The 18,177-nt window shown below is 37.1% G+C and overlaps 1 protein-coding gene across 1 annotated transcript in view; it reads right to left on the bottom strand.

Moving 5' to 3' along the window:
• Positions 1-3,883: 3,883 nt before the first annotated feature.
• The window catches only part of LOC144614256 (EF-hand calcium-binding domain-containing protein 13-like), a 40,231-nt gene continuing 25,937 nt past the window's right edge, over positions 3,884-18,177 (bottom strand). The window contains exons 7-9 of the mRNA XM_078436995.1: positions 15,779-15,853; positions 10,605-10,749; positions 3,884-3,958 (exon numbers count right to left, since the gene is read on the bottom strand). Of these exons, the coding sequence (XP_078293121.1) occupies positions 10,613-10,749; positions 15,779-15,853 (212 nt within the window). The 3' untranslated portion in view covers positions 3,884-3,958; positions 10,605-10,612. The remainder of the gene's footprint in view (positions 3,959-10,604; positions 10,750-15,778; positions 15,854-18,177) is intronic.

Here is an 18,177-nt window from a genome sequence, read left to right as displayed (position 1 = left end):
TCATAAATTAGTAGCATTTAGGTATCTCTAAAAGTGAGGGTAAGAGTGAAGCTAAAAAGAAAGAACTGGTTAAAATCCCTTTAAGTAGTAATTTGATACCTAGGGTCTCTTCACACGGCCAGATATTCACTTTTATCCACTGGGCACAGCCAGTTATTGATCTTCTCCTACTCCAGCAGGAAAGTGACAATTCATCAGAAAGGGTTAAACACAAGGGCTCTGGATTATGGAATACTAAACACAATAGAGGGTAGGAGTATTACCTGCAAAACTCGGAGGGAGGCTTACACTGAATAATGGGAACTTCAGTCTTTCGTCTTATTTAACACCTGGAATTCTATGAAGCAAGGCTATACCTGCGGGAAGGATATTCAAAGTTTCTTTGAACACTCTGACCATCTCAAAAGGAAATATACCCTAAAGACAGTCATATTAAGGGTTTTCCAGGCAAATAGCCCAGCCAGACCACCCGATAGCAGGGTTTCTCAGTCTCAGCAGTACAGGCATTTTGAGACAGATACTTCTTTATTGAGAGAGCTGTCCTGTGTATTGTAGGATACTCAGAAGCATCCCTGGCCTCTCACCACTTGATGCCAGTAATACAGATTGTGATGACCAAAAATGTCTCCAAATGTTTCCAAATGTTCCTGGGGGAAGGGGAAGTTCGGGGCGGGGGGCGGGGGAAATCTCCGAATCATCTCTGGTTAAGAATCATTATCCTACAATGGAACTGGAGAGTGTGATGCTAAGTGAAATAAGCCATACAGAGAAAGACAGATACCATATGGTTTCACTCTTATGTAGATCCTGAGAAACATAACAGAAACCCATGGGGGAGGGGGAGGAAAAAAAAAAAAAAAAAAAAAAAAAAAGAGGCCAGAGTGGGAGAGAGCCAAAGCATAAGAGACTGTTAAAAACTGAGAACAAACTGAGGGTTGATGGGGGGTGGGAGGGAGGGCAGGGTGGGTGATGGGTATTGAGGAGGGCACCTTTTGGGATGAGCACTGGGTGTTGTATGGAAACCAATTTGACAGTAAATTTCATACATTAAAAAATAAAAAAAAATAAATAAAAAAAAAAAGAATCATTATCCTACAGCTCATAATCAGCTAGTTTTGCCCTCAGTCTCAGAGCTTCCAAATAGCTTTTGAGTTCACCATTCTCAAATATGAGTAGACAACCAAAGATCACCAGACATTTGAGGAACACTCCTAAAATGAAAAACAAACAGAAAAAAATACCTTGGAGGAGACAGAATATGAATGAAAAAGGAAATCTCAAAAGCATTGCAACAGAAGTTCTTAGTTGCAACAGAAGATATTGTTTGTGGAACAATAGAAATGCTCATGAAATAAGAGGAGGATATTATAATAAAATAACAGAGGGGAAAGAAATTATTGGAAATTTAAAAGTACAAATGAAAAACTAAATAGAAGCATTGGAAGATAAATTTAAGTAACTCTCTCAGAAAACATAACAAAGAGTGGCACCTGGGTGGCTCAGTCAGTTAAGCATCCGACTCTTGATTTCGGCCCAGGTCATGATCTCACAGTCGTGAGATTGAGCCCTATGTTGGGTTCTGCACTGGGTGTGGAACCTGCTTAAGATTCCCTCTCCCTCTCCCTTTGCCCCTCTTCCACTCTCACTCATGAAATAAATAATAAATAAATAAAGCATAACAAAGAGATAAGAGAAAAAGGTTAAAAAAAAAAGGAATCATCCCATTATGTCACATATCCAAATATCAAGAGTTCCACAGAGACAGAAAAAATAGAGGAAAGGAAATCATCAACAAATTATTTTAATTTTCCAGAATCAAAGGACGCTGTATTCAGCACAATCGTTACAAAGAAACTTCTTTCAAGGAGACTTTCAGAAGACTAGAAAATATCCTATATGCTTGAAAAAAAAAAAAAATCAGTGTCAAAGTCAAGAGTCAGAAAATTTTGCACTTCAATGGCAATACTGAAAAGTAGAAAACATAGAAAATTATTTACAATCTAGAATTCTGTACCCAAACTATCAATAAAATATGAAGACAGAATCTGTCATAGGAGGAGAGAAGTGAAAAGTCTCCAGCATGTTAATGAAGAAACATCTCAAGATGACAGTTGCACACAAAATGTAGAGGGCAACAAATTCATACTGAAGAACATCAAAATACTCTAAAGAAGATTTCTTCAAGAAGACAAAACTACTAGAATACCTTGTGCAGACAAACTTACGAAGAGGATATTTAGACAGTTGGCAGAGTCTAAGCTTCAATCAGTAATATATATACTTTTTTTTTAAACCAAGCAAATAAGTAAATAAGACAACTCAAAGAGGGAAAAATTGTACAGAAAGAGAAAGCAGCCACAAGATACTTACATGTGGCTCAGCAGTGAATAGTGTGTACATAAATATATTAACATAAATACAGAATTAAAACTTACTCAATTACCCTATGACTATATTAGGAGGATGGATAGGTATGGGAAGTGGATATGGTGGGGACAGGGAAAATGAAACAGAGCTAAATCCTTATTTTTCATATTAAGGAGTTTACTAGGTCTACCCAAAATTTTAAAAAATCAACAAGAAGCAATACAAACATGTTATTTACAGTCATGAAAACAAATATCAGGTAATCAGCTAAAATGTTTGCCTCTGGAGAAACTGAGGAAAGGATCAGGCAAGAGGCTGCTCTATTTGTAGCAAGTTTATTAGAACTATATAATTCTTTTTTCTAATCTTTTTAAATCTTTATTTATTTTTGAGGGAGGCAGAGACAGACTGTGAGCAGGGGAGGAAGAGAGAGAGAGGGAGACACAGAATCCGAAGCAGGTTCCAGGCTCTGAGCTGTCAGCACAGAGCCCAATGCGGGGCTCGAACTCACGAACCGTGAGATCACGACCTGAGCTGAAGTCAGACACTCAACCAACTGAGCCAAATTGAGCTTAAAATTATACACATAGATAATCTTGACCAAAGGATGTCCGGACAGAGAAAGAAAAGGGAGTGACACCATGTGTAATAGGAAGAGATTTTTAAAAACATACTTAATGGAGAAAAACAAAACTAATCATGAATGATACTGAATAATATACTAAAAACAATTTTTAAAAAATGTTTTAATGTTTATTTATTTTTGAGACAGACAAAGCACAAGCAGGGGAGGGTCAGAGAGAGAGAGGGAGACACAGAATCTGCAGCAGCCTCCAGGCTCTGAGCAGTCAGCACAGAGCCTGATGAGGGGCTCGAGCTCACGGACCATGAGATCATGACCTGAGCCGAATTTGGACATTTAACTGACTGAGCCACTCAGGCACCCCTATATTAAAAATTTTTAACTGTCAATGTCAGGATGTCAGAATGACCCACAAATTGCAAATTACATTTTTTTTCTTAGTGTTATTATTTTGTTTTAAAGTTGACTTCATGTTGCAAAATATTAAGGGAAAGATAAAAGAAAATTATGGTAGTTACATAATCAATACTGATTAGGTATATTTAGGATTTAAACTTTTATCTAAAGAGTTAGAGTAATGGGGGGGGGGGTGCACACGGGTGGCTCAGTCGGTTAAGCGTCTGACTTCAGCTCAGGTCGTGATCTCGCAGTCTGTGAGTTCGAGCCCCGTGTTGGGCTCTGTGCTGACAGCTCAGAGTCTGGAGCCTGTTTTGGATTCTGTGTCTCCCCCTCTCTTTCTGCCCCTCCCCCGCTCACGCTCTGTCTCTGTTGCTCTCAAAAAATAAGTAAAACATAAAAAAAAATTTAAAAGAGTTAGAGTTAATGGGGTCAGAGAAGGCTTTCAGATTCCATATGATAAAACCTACAAATTAGGATTTAATTTAAAGGCAATTTATTTATAAATAAAACTTGCTGTAGCAACAAGAGCTCACTTACAAAAATCTTCATACTGGTGCTGTAGTTCATCCAAAATAAATAGAATATCTCTAATATCCACCATGTGGTTACCTGTAATAGAAAGAGTAAGTTCAAGTGCTGTTATTTCTTTTTTGAACACAAATCTAGTTTCCATCCCATTCTAATACAAAAACAACACAGAGATGTGTGAAAGTAGGAACAGAGGTTGTGAATAATATCTAGAATTGTTAATAGCTCAGTATACACTGAAACATAAAAGACCATTATTTTCTTTTTCCCTTAATAAAAGAGTTTCCCATCAAAAGAAATTAGTCACATTTTAAGCTCCACAGCTAGGTAATCAGGTTAATATTTCATTCATTTAACAAATAGTGTTTTGAGAATTTACTATAGGTAGAATTTCAAGTTTTAGCTCTTTTGTCTTTCTCACTGGATTGTGAGCTCTTCAAGAGTACAGGATGTCATTTGTTTCCCCAATGCCTAGCAAATTATATACTTCCTAGCACTTAAAAACTAATTTTTTTGAGGGGCACCTGAGTGGCTCAGTCAGTTGAGTGTTTGACTCTTGATTTGGGCTCAGGTCATGATCTCAGAGTTCATGGGTTCGAGCCCCACGCTGGGCTCTGCGCTGACAGTGCAGAGCCTGCTTGGGATTCTCTCTTTCCCTCTCTCTCTGCCTCTCTCCCACTTGCACTGTCTCTCTCTCAAAATAAATAAATAAACTTTAAAAAAATTATTTTTTAAAAATTATTTTTGATAAAACAGGGAGGGGGACAAAACATAAGAGACTTGTAAATATGGAGAACAAATTGAGGGTTACTGGAGGGGTTGTGGGAGAGAGGGTGGGCTAAACGGGTAAGGGGCACTAAGGAATCTACTCCAGAAGTCCTTGTTGCACTATATACTAATTTGGACGTAAATTTAAAAAAATAAAAAATTAAATAAAAAAAATATTTTTGAATGAATAAATATACTAAAGGCTGTAAAGAATCATGCAATGTCTACATTGTGGATAGCAGTAAACCATTTACTTAGCATCTTACACATGTACAGCACTCCCATAATTATAACTTCTACCATTCCTTCCCTTGCCTCTGTCTAAAACCATTTTCCTTCTTGGACAGTGTATGACAGAGAATGGGGTCAGAGACAGTGACCTCAAATAATGTTGTTCCAATTGGACACCCAATAGTTCTTGCCTCCAAATGTCTAACTTCGCTTGACATTCAAGGTGAGAAAGACCAGGTGTTGACTTACCTACTTATAAAAATACTAGGTTTGTTCTTCAGCCTATGCCTAAAAAATCAACTATTCAGTTATAAGCATAAGCAAAGACCCTGAAAAGAAGATGCCAGTTTTTAATGTGCCTTTTGAGTCCAAGAATTATTATATACACTATGGTTTTGGTGTTGGGTAAGATTGATTCATTCTGCTTCTTTGAAAATTGGTAAGCTATGTCAGGTCCAGGACTTTAAATCACTGCAAAGCAAGTAAGTATTTGACCCAACCAAAGAAGTGCTACACCAATTGATGTTAAGTTGCCTTCTGATTAGAACTGCTTCTCACATTCTGGGGGTTTTTTTAATTATTTTTAATGTTTATTTATTTTTGAGAGAGACAGAGACAGAATGCAAGTGGGTTGGGGCAGAGAGAGGGGGAGACACAGAATCTGAAGCAGGTTCCAGGCTCTGAGCTGTCAGCACAGAGCCTGACGTGGGGCTCGAACTCACGAGCCACGAGACCATGACCTGAGCCGAAGTTGGACGCTTAACCGACTGAGCCACCCAGGCGCCACTCTTACATTCTGTTTTTTTATTTTCTTGGTATTTATTCTCATTCTGTTCTTGATTGTGGTTCTAACACCCCAGTGAACTTCTGGAACTTCTGTAGAGTCCATATCCCAAGTTCTTAGATCAAAGCTAAGTCCTAAAATAATTCAAGGCTTCAACCCTCAAACTCGTGAATTTGATCAGTGTAAAGTTTCTGTTGGATCATCCAAAAATTAATCCAATGGAGAAGGCTGTATTGTTTATATCTGGTCTCTACTTAAAGAACTCCCCTTTCTGGAAAGAGGTCCAACATTGACCAGTGAGCATGCAGTAGCCAACCATGTATAGATTTACTAGCTCTCGCTCAAATTTATTCCTTCTTCTATGCAATGACAAATACTTCTCACACACATCTAAGACAAATACTACCCATTTATATAGTCTCTGGTGGCCAAATAAGCATTACAGAATCTGAAATTACTATTTTGACCCCTATCTAGCTTATCAAAACCTCAATGAATAATTCCTGGTTGAGACTGAGACAATCAGTACAGTTACAGGTAGCATTTACTTCATAAGAGAAGTTCAAAACAGCTTCCCACTCTTACATTTGTCCTTCTGGAGGAAGCTCATATTGGAACTTTCCTTTCCATTCAACCTGGAAAATGTAACTATCTAATGTGAAAAAAAAGTATCCTAATCATCAAAGTCATATTCAAGGCAACATTACTTTGAAGGTGTTAAATGACTATTAACACATTTCCATAATCTCCACAATAGCTCCACAATATCAGAGACCTTCTCATCAAAAATCGTACTAGTTACTACTTTTCACCCAATTCAATTACTAGATCGGTAAATACCACGAGAGAAACAACTACTGCACCAATATCCTATCTCAGAAACCAAACTACCAGAACTGTCATCAAGTGATTTTCCATATTCCTCTTGCCAGATCTTAATGAAGCAAATGCTTATTGGACTTCCTTGCAAATTCCAGCAGCATTCCTCTCATCATGCGTACTCATGAAGATATTCTCCATGTTATCAGTACTGCTCCAAAAAACCAAACCAAATACAAAAACAAGATGTTAAAACAGTACCTATATTGGGGCGCCTGGGTGGCGCAGTCGGTTAAGCGTCCGACTTCAGCCAGGTCACGATCTCGCGGTCCGTGAGTTCGAGCCCCGCGTCAGGCTCTGGGCTGATGGCTTGGAGCCTGGAGCCTGTTTCCGATTCTGTGTCTCCCTCTCTCTCTGCCCCTCCCCCGTTCATGCTCTGTCTCTCTCTGTCCCAAAAAAAAATAAATAAAAAACGTTGAAAAAAAAAAAACAAAAAACAAAAACAAAAAAAAAAACAGTACCTATACCAGGGTGCTACGACTTCTACTAGCAGGATAACCGACTTATATCACTCCTTACTTCAAAATTCTGTTACAGAAGAATCCATATCTCTTACCGGGGTAACCCAAAACTTTTGGCATTCTGAGGGTGTCCTTTCCTTTAATGTTTAAGTAAAATAGCCCCGACCCCACACCATACATTATATGAACAGCAATCAATACTCCCTCCAAAATTTGAAGATTCCTGAGTGTTTTATACTCTGGCAGTTGATTTTCGTTTTTTCTATTCCCGTGGACTCCTGATCTCTCTCACATTATCACATCCTATAGGTGCTATCTTCTCTCCACCCCAAGCCTACCTAACACAGAACCTACAGACCCTTTTCCTTTAAATCCACCCACCACATGACTAACACAAGGCTATTGTATATAACCAACTCTTACTAGATAACTTGAAATTAATGAGAGTAAGGGATTTCTTTATAGCACAGCAAGCACTACATAGTATTGTCCTAAAGTTCTACAGCCACTCTCTATTGATTGCTAGACCCCCATCCAATCTTAGGTTCCCTCAGTGTTCCTCTTCCAGCTGCCGATTAGCCACTGTTGTATTCTAAGTTCCTGTTGTTGTCTTATATAGAGTACTTTACCTTACCTTTTTGCTCAAACTAGGTATCTCCCAATAGGCTTTAGCTCTCATAATCAAACATACCTGTTAAAATGATTTTCCTAGTCAAAAGACAAGGACCTCCCCTATGAGGAATTTTACCTTAAGTCACAACCAGGTTATTAAAAATGACAAAATGAAAAAATCTTATTCTCTCTGGTTGGAGGAGATGGAGTGAAGGGTGAGACTTATTAATTCATTCAACATATATTTGTTGAGCAGTTAATATGTGCCACAAGCACTGTATGGAGTACTGAGGATACAATATTGAGCAAAAGTACACATGATATCTGCTTTCTTGGTATTTAGTCTTATTTGAGATACAGATCTTCACAAAACCATAAGAAATAGGGGTACCTGGGTGGCTCAGTCGGTTGGGCGTCTCATTTTGGCTCAGGTCGTGATCTCGTGGTTTGTGAGTTCGAGCCCCGCATCGGGCTCTGTGCTGACAGCTCAGAGCCTGGACCTTGCTTCAGATTCTGTGTCTTCCTCTCTCTCCCTGCCTCTCCCTCACTCACACTCTGTTTCTCTATCTCTCTCAAAAATAAACAATGAAAAAAATTTTTAAAAATATAAGAAATAAAAATTGCAACTGTGATTAGTGCTGTGAGAGTGTATGAGAACTTGACCTAGTCAGAAAAGTCATGGAAGCATCCTTAAAGAATAGAGTGGAGTTTAGATCCAAAGTATGAGTCGTAATTCACTAGGAGGGAAAGAATGCTCCAGGAAAAGAAAAGAATATATGTAAAGGCTATGGCAGGAGGAAGCCTGGTATATAACTGAAACTCTAAGAGGGCACAGTAAGCAAAGCAGAATGTGGTCTGAGATGACGCTGGAGATCTAAGGTAAAGGCCAGACATTGCAAGTCCTTGTACGTGACCTTAAAGGGCTCTTCATCCCAAGAAGTATTATTAGAGTTTATGCAAGGAGGTAACATGATCAGATGTGTGGGGTTTTTTTATTTTTTTATTATGTTTATTTATTTTTGAGAGGGGAGGTGGGGCAGAGAGAGAGAGGGAGACAGAATCTGAAGCAGGCTCCAGGCTCCGAACTGTCAACACAGAGCCCAACATGGGGCTTGAAACCACAAGCCTGAGATCATAACTTGAGCCAAAGTCGGACACTTAACTGACTGAGCCACCCAGGCGCCCCACAGATGTGTGTTTTGAAAAGATCATTCTGGCCATAGTGTTAAGGGGGATAAGACTGGGTGTGGGTGGGGGCACCTGGGTGGCTCAGTCGGTTGAGCGTCCGACTTCGGCTCAGGTCATGATCTCACAGCTCGTGAGTTCGAGCCCCCCGTTGGGCTCTGTGCTGGCAGCTCAGAGCCTGGAGCCTGCTTCGGATTCTCCCTCTCTCTCTGCCCCTAACCCACTCGCATTCTGTCTCTGTCTCTCTCAAAAATAAATAAACATTAAAAAAAAAAAAAAAAAAAAAAAAAGACTGGATGTGGGTGGACTTGTTAGGATGAACAGTGATGGTCCTAAGGAAAAATTATGGTAACTTGGACTAAGGAAATGGTGGAAAATAGAGAGATTTAAGAGATATCTAGAAGTTTAAAATAATAGTAATTCACAACGGTTGCATGAGGAGAACAGAGAAAACAAGAGTTGTCAAGGATAATTCCCAGGTTTCTGCTTCCTATTTCTTGAGACTATTCTAGTGCCAATAGGTTCTATTTAATTCCTACAACAATCTATGAAATCAGCATAATTTTTCAGTTTAGCTCCCCAAGTACAAAGCCTAGAAATCCAGACCAGAATTCCATAAGCCAAAAAAAGAAAAAAAAAAAAAAAAAAAGCCACAGTGGTTTCATATGTAATTTCTGTTGCTTCTGGTAGAGCATGCCCTAAAGGCTATTTAATAATATGACTTGAGATTAAGCTTTAAAATCCCTATTTTATGGGCATCTTTATGCTCCAGAACATCCCTCCACTTATGTCTATCAACCCAGAACTCACCATAAATGACTACCTACTAAAATCCATGCAGCCTGGTTCTATCTTCACACTACATCCCAGCCACCAAAGACCCCCTAAAAGCCAGCACTGACAAATGACAAAAACCTGTGGAAGCCCATGGAAAAGGATGCCATGTCTGATAATGTTCCTGCCATATTTACACAAACTGTTCCCTCAGTCTAAAATGTCTTTCTCATTCTTCATTACCACCTTCAACCAACTAACCCCTATTGATCCTTCAAGATTTAGCTCAGACATCACATTCTCTGATTATCTTTCCCTGGTGTTTCCAGTATACATTTGCAGCCTAACTACATTCTGTAACAGTATTTGCTATATACGACATTAAATTTTCATTTTATTTGACTCTTTCCACGCTAGAATGTGAACTCCTTTGGAAAAAGAAATGTGTTCTATTCATCTCTGTATCACCTTGCATAGTTCCAAGCACAGTAGATATTAAATGACTGACTCATTAAATACATGGATAATCAATGAATCAATCATTTATCAATCCATTATTATCAGACACCCCTGGTGACATATAAACATGTAATACAAAACATCTGCTAAATATATTCATAATGTTTTTTTAAAAATCTACATTTTGCAAAGAGTAACTGAATAGCATGAGAAGATTGTGTAATCAAAGCTATCTAATAAAGTTAAAAATTCAAGAAATTTAGGTCTCCTAATTTGTGAAGCCAATGCCCTTGACATTAAAGAAACCATCTCTCCACAAACAAGAAATGGAAAAGAGAGGAAAGTTTGAAAAGAAAATAAATACATTTTTCTCTTAGATTTTTATCAAACATACCAAAATCTAATAATTTTAGAAATTTCTCATTTAATTTTTCTAGACTATCTCTTACCACAGACACCAGTAAGCAACATTGATAGGTGGCAAGAGGTAAGAATCAAGAAGGAGAGATAAAGGATGAATCAGAGCACTGATATCCAAGAAAGGTATATTTACATAGTAATTCAAATAACTCACTGTCTATACTAGCATGTTTTATCACTTCCTGGAAAAGTTTCAGGAATTACAGGAATATCCATGCTATCCAAAACAGCAGCCAGTTCATCAGTCGCAACTCGACCACTTTTTATCCTACAGAAAATCTTCAAGGCATTCTGGAATGCTGCAAAAATATAATAAACAAAGAAGTTATTTTATCATGAGAATCAACAGCTTTTCTTGGAGGGGCTGATTTTGTGTCAACAGCCTACCAGGGTACAATACCTTTACATAGGCATAGGGTTTTCTAAAAATTTACCTGCAAGTAGGCATTTGCCCAATTCCATTTGCCCAATTTATATTAGGACCACATTCCTAATATAAAATGTAATTTTTGCTATTATCACTATTGATATAATATTAGCAAAGATAGGTGGTATTTATTGAATGCTATCTATATGCCAAACATTGTGCTAAAAGCTATAGGCATTGTGCTAAAAAGCTCTGGATTATCTGATTATTCTGTATTCACCGCTTAGTTAAGCCTTGTAACTAAAATAATTTCATATCTATCAGTGGTATAATCTATAATAGCAAGGCAGCTTAATCTAAAATTTGAGGGCATCATTGTTTTAAAATGTAATTTAGAAAAAATAGTGTAAAAGAAAGAACAGAATAGATGCAAAATTTCTCTTCAGATTTTTTATATTACAAAGAGTTTAGCAATGGTTTAACCACTATTTAAAGGTCTTCTATTTCTCCACAGAAACTTCATTTTCTTATGCTAACAGTCCTTAACATCAAAAATGAATTGGAAAGATTTGCAACAATATGGATAGAACTAGAGTGTATTGTGTAAGTGAAATAAGTCAGTTAGAAGAAGACAAATATGTTTTCACTCATATATGGAATTTAAAAAACACAACAGATGAACATAGGGGAAGGAAAGGAAAAATAAGATAAAAACAATGAGACTCTTAAATACAGAGAACAAACTGAGGGTTGCTGGAGCGGAGGTGGATGGGGGATGGGCTAAATGGGTGAGGGGTATTAAGGAGGGCACCTGTTGGGATGAGCACTGGGTATTATATGTAAGTGATGAATCAGTGGATTCTACTCCTGAAACCAATACAACACTGTATGTTAACTAATTTGACTTTAAATAAATAATTTTTTAAAAATGAATTGGACAGAACACAGTTAAATGAAAATATTCATATTAATGAGAGAATTTTCCCTAAACAGATGTCCTCCTTAAAATCTAAACAGATTGATACCTGTGTCCTAATGCTAAATTTAAGTGATCCTCCGACTACCGCACCCCTTAATTTGATAAGGAAACACAATTCCCATAATCAACTTCAGAGAGCGAATCACTTTTTGTCAGACTACATTTTCTCAGAATTCAGGATATAACAAGCCTAGTGATCCACAAGTTCTTAGATTTGCACAATCATGGCGGAAGAACTGGGCATTATTCACTCATCCAACCAACCAGTTGTTATTGACCAGGCGAGCAAAAGTAGCAGAGGAAGGACCTCTGGGAATCCTCTCCTCCATAAAAGCTGTGAGAACACGGACGCAAACTGTCAGAATCAACTTTTTTCAAAACTCTGGCTATAAATCAAAGGCTTAGAGTAATCCAAAGAGTGTTTTCTTTCAGAAAAACGGCTGAACTTCAGTAATAGTGAGCTTTGTGGCATTTTAGCTTGCCATTATTCCCATCTTACCATCCCAGCTTCCCAGGAGCCTTGAAAACTAAGAGCCTACCCTCATGATGAAAAACAGCCGCCTGACAGCCAATGGAGAAGAATGAGTTTGGAACTTCTTCAAAGCCCCATTCTCTAAGAACTGTCATTATTAGACCTGTCTTGTGGCTCCCTGGAAGACCCTACTTGCCAAGCTGCCTTATTTGACCGGACTCAAAGCTTGCCCAAGGCAAAGAGCCTTTTCCCTGGAAGTACTCCTCAAACACAATCAGAGGCAATTAGTTAACATTATAACGGTCTGAAGTGGTGGGTAATAGTTGGAGCAAGCACTGGATGTTACATGTGAATGATGAAGCACTAAATTCCACTCCCGAAACCAGTATTATACTATATACTAACTAATTAGTTTAAGTAAAAACTTGAGACAAATGAACAAAAACCAGTCAGATTCAGGAGCCCTGCTCTTAAATGCTATTGCTGCTCTTCCAATGACATACTAATATTTTTTAGGATTAAAAAAAAATTTTTTTTTTTGGAGAGAGAGAGAGAACAGGGGAGAGGGGCAGAGGGAGGGAGGGAGGGAGGGAGAGAGGGAGAGAGAGAGAGACAGAGAGAGAGAGAGACAGAGAGAGAATCCCAAGCAGGCTCCATGCTTAATGTGGAGCTTGACTTGGGGCTTGATCCCACAACCCTGGGATTGTGACCTGAGCCAAAATCAAGAGTTAGATACTCCACTGACTAAGCCACCCAGGGGCCCCGACCCACTGATTTTTAAAAATCAAATAAACCCACAACTGTACAAAGAAGAAAGATAAAAGCAACACAAATTTCCCAACCAGGGCATGCAAAAAATGATGCATTTTGATTAATATCCTACTTGGATACCTTTCTATGTCTCTTTACGTTCATCAACGATTGTGAACATTTCACTCAATTAAAACAGTACATATAGTATACTGCCTTTTCACTAAAAATATGCCATGGACCTATTTACAAGTCAATAAATGTAGATTCATGCCATTAAAAAAAAAACAATTGGGGCAAATAATAGGCTAACAAACAAGCTTAAAAGGAAAATCTGGGAAATGAGACGTCTGTAGAGGCCTTTGAAAAGTTCCAACATATTCCTGAGCATCTAGATGGCCACACACATAAACAGGTCTGTACCCAGGAATACCAGAGTAGGTTCTGAACTCTCAGGTCTGGCTTACGTTGAGGATATACACACGCAGGAAGTGAAGGCTAAGGAAGAGTTGAAAACTATCTGTCTGAGTGTTGAAGGCATGCCCCAATGCACACATAGGGGTCCCTCTGGTTCTCCTCTACCTAATAACTGGCAACTAATTTTGCCTTGAAAGGAACTTAAGGACACAAGCACACATATATAAACTATAATGTGAAAATAAATATGTATAAAATATAAAATATAAGAAAAGATATTCATTGTGAAAGTGTCTATAATAGGAAGATAATTAGAATCAATAAAGGATTAGTTAAATAAATTATAGTACATCTACATTTTTCAGACACCATGCAGCTATTAAAAAATAAAAGGATCGAGCACCTCGGTGGCTCAGTTGGTTAAGCATCCGACTATTCTGGCTCAGGTCATGACCTCATGGATTGTAAGATCAAGCCCCACATCAGGCTCTACACTGACAGCATGGAGCCTGCTTGGGATTCTATCTCCCTTACTTTCTGCCCTTCCCTCACTTGCTCTGTATCTCTCTCAAAATAAATAAAAATAAACTTAAAAACAATTTTTTTTAAGTAAAAGGCTGACCTACACTTACTGGCATGGGGAAAACTTTCCAAGACATATTACTCAGTTAAAAAAAAAAAAATCATGCTAGACAACAAAGTACATAGCATGATCCCTTTCTCTTAAAGTATAAGATGATCATATTTTTCCCTTTTATTTTCTTAGGGTCTCTTGATTTCTAACTGTATGCTTGATCTTTTCACTTGCCTCTATAAGACCCAGGTACTCTAGTTCTCTTCTGCCTAGTAACTGATAACTCATTTTCTCTTACAAAATATGTAAATATATACATTCATAAATGCATATAATAAAAGATGCTAAAGTCAACATTAACTTTAATATAGGAAGGATTAAAGAGGGTATTTTACATTTATATACTATTATATTGCTTGGATATTTTACTAAAAATAGTGTATTTGAGAATTAGGCATACTGTTTTAAGAGGAAGAAAAGAAATTTGGCACTTCTTGGTTGGTCTCAGAACATTTGACCATAAATAATAAATAAGGTCAAAATAGAAAACCAGAACTTGAAAAACAAAGGAATACATGATAGCTCAACTGTGGCTCGACAAGCAGGCAGTACTTAGGTACCCAAACACACTTACAAATCTAGTCAAGAAAAAGCTATAACCTGAAAACCAAGTAGACAAAGAGGAAACCCAGTGCTATAGGAGTTAATCAAAATGCCAAGTAGGAAGAAATTCAAAGAGGGAAAGCAAGCCAAGCATCACATCTATATTGCTAACTGATGCATACGGTAATGTATTAAATAACATTCACTACATTAATGAATAAACATTAAAGAGTTTTTCTTGCCTCTTGCTTCTTATCCAGGTATATAAAGATTATCACATTCATATATCCTTGATTCCAAGAAAATACAGGCTGGTTGACAGAAATATATAATCCCAAGGACAGATCATAGGAATTTGATCTTGCCTAATGGCAAAACCAAGGAACTGGTTTTTGTTTTGATTTGTTTTAACCCAAAGAACTGTTAAAATTAGGTCACAAACCCTAGAGATCTCAGAATATTGGAAGCACTGTTTCTATCAGTAACATGAATATTTCTTCCAATCACTTTCTTTGCTATTTATAGGAGTGTAAACTAAAAGTTGTTAGGAGATCCATCAGTGTCGGAAATTTTTAGGGAGAAATACAAGCAGATTCCAAAGAGAGCAAAGAAAGTACTATTCACAATGGAGAAGAAAACAGATATGAGATTTCAAAGGGAAAAAAAGAAAAAAACACATGAACAAAGAAAGGCCTGGAAACAAGAATGAAATTGGCATGTATAGACATTTGTGTCTATAACTGGAGCATGGGGTTCTTGCCTGGAAAAGATTCTACCAAGAGGAAAGTGGCAAGAAAAATTATAAGGGGGTGAGGATGTCAAGCATAAGGGTTTGGACCACATTCATTTCATCACAGGAAAAGCATCTAAATTTTTGAGCAGGAGAATGATATGACAAAAATCGTGTGTTAAGAAAATCTAGCAGTTGCATGCAGGAATAAGTGGAGATTATGGATAGAAAATTAGGATACTCATTGGGGTGGACAGGTTTTTAGTGCCTTTTATGAAATAACTCGTGTCTAATTTTTCTCAACCTAGGCTACAGGGGAAAAAACTATGTAAGAGATCTGAAAAAAACATAAATTCATATAACCATCCCACCCTAAAATCAGTGACAATCAAAATCATTCTTTTCTGCAATTTTGAAGAATCGTTTTTTTTTTTACCTGGATCCTGGGAGACCAAATAACAAACATCATTCACAGTCTTAAGGAAATCTGAAAAATCCAGCATTCCATTAACTATAATAATGGTTCAGAAACAGAAGGAAAAAAACTGCATTAGCAAACTCATTAAGAACATAAGATAAAAATGCAAACTAAAAATGTGAATAGAATTAACTGATAGTCTAGAGGAGCATTAACATTAAATATAGAATGTAAAAAGAAAACCTATCATAAAAACATAATTACACATTTTAATTATATAGTAAATAGTGCCCAGCAATAATCAAAATGATATAGATTAGAATTTAAGATACTGCAATATTCTTTACTCAAAGCTCTAATTTTTATACTTGTCATTAGGTGCAAAAAAATCATGCAATTTGTCAATTTTACATATATAATGGTTTTACCTGAAAAGAATAGGACTGATTTCATCGTGTTCTAGCTAAGACCCTCTATACCAGTGGTTTTAGGGGAGATTACAGATCCAGATGAGACTCTAATGAAAGCTTTGCCTCAAATCATTCCATCTCCTTCTCTCCTCTCCTCCTTTCCTCTCTCTCTCTCTCTCTCTCTCTCTCTCTCTCTCATTACACACACACACACACAAAATGCATTAAACAAATGCACAAAATATTGCACAATATTAAAATCTTCATCCAAAAAATCATCTCATTTATCACGCAAAAAGTAATGCCTATTTATTAAAAGAAAGAAAGAAATCTAAATTGTACAAATGAAAATTTCAGTAAGAAATTATTGCTTGGTTTGAGTGAGAAGTTGAAATTATGGAGCTTTTTTTTCTGCATGTTAATGCACAGGTCATCTCTGATGAGCAGCTAGAGCTGAAAATCCAGATTTACAAAGTGTGACAAAACACAGAATCAGGATTCTTCTGCCTCATTTTCTAGACAAGCATAGATCTGTGTCAAGCAACATCTTAATTTTTCAAGACTCTTCAAGTTAAATAACTCTAATGTCATTTTCCTCTTCATATAGTAAATGAGGCCAATTTTGAAAGGGTTTATCTGTGTTTGGAAGAAACTTATTATAAATTTACATTTTAAATTAATGTAATCTGAACAAAGTAACTTATAAAAGAACATTTCAGTGCTTCTGGTGGTCTGCAGGCTTCTACGTTCAGAGAAATTGACAAGGCTTAGTTGTTCTCATTTCTAAACCACAGAAACACTTTCTGGATTGGAAAATTTGTCAAGTTGTCTACCTCAAAAATTTTTTTTCAGTGTAATAACTTGAGAGTGGTTTCTCCTTTCCTTCAAAGAAACAATGAAACATTTGTGCAAATTTCAATCAATTATTTTGATTTGTTTTCTGACTTCTATGTGATTTAGGTTTAAACAAAAACCTTATAGATAAAACATCAAGAGCACAATCCATACAAGAAATAGTTGTAGACTAGACTTCTTCAGAAGTATGAACTTAAGTTGAAAGATATTCTTCAAAAATTGGGGTGGCTGGGTGGCTCAGCTGGTTAAATTCCGACTCTTGATTTTGGCTCAGGTCATGATCTCACAGTTGGTGAGTTCAAGCCCCGCATAGGGCTCTGTGCTGACAGGGCAGAGCCTGCTTGGGATTCTCTTTCCTCTCTATTCCTCCCTTGCCTGTGCTCTCTCTCACATATCCAGTAAAGGACTCGTATTCAGAATATATACATTCAAAATGCAATAGTAGGAACACAAACACATTTTCAATGGGCATAAGATATACAGGTAGCAAAAAAAGCACATGAAGATATATTCAAAATCATTTGATCATTCAGGAAATGTAAATTAAAACCACAACGAGAAAACACCATACATCTATTAGAATGACAATTTTTAAAGGCTCACCAATTCCAGGATTGACAAGGATGAGAAGCATCTGAAACTGTCATAAATTGTTCATAACAATGTAAAATAATTCAGCTGCTTTGCAAGCACAGTTTAGCAGTTTCTAAAAAATTCAAATATACCTACCATATGACCCAGTCATCCTACCATCAGGTATTTACCCAAGATAAGTGAAAGTATATGACTACACAAAGACACATAAATGAATGTTTACACCAGCTTTATTTGTAATAGCCAAAAACTAGAAGCAATCCAAACATCATCAATTAATGAATGGATGAACAAATCATGGTACATCCATAAGAGAGAACGCTGCTTAGCAATAAAAAGAAATAAACCTGATATGTACCAAAGCATAGATGAATCTCAGTATAATTAAGCTGAGTGAAAGAAATCAAACTAAAAAAATGAGTACTTACTGCATGATATCATTTATATAAAGTTCTAGAAAATACAAACAATCTGTAGTGACAGAAGCAGGTTAGTGTTTGCTTGGGAAGTAGTGAGGGGGGGTTGTGGAAAGAGAATGGGGGCTTACAAAGGGGTATA

Source organism: Panthera onca, assembly GCF_046562875.1.
Source record: "Panthera onca isolate mPanOnc1 chromosome E1 unlocalized genomic scaffold, mPanOnc1 haplotype 2 h2.Chr16_ul_2, whole genome shotgun sequence".
In the NCBI taxonomy this organism is placed as follows: Eukaryota; Metazoa; Chordata; class Mammalia; order Carnivora; family Felidae; genus Panthera; species Panthera onca.
Note: the sequence above shows the minus strand (reverse complement) of the source record. Positions and strands in the feature narration are given on the sequence as shown.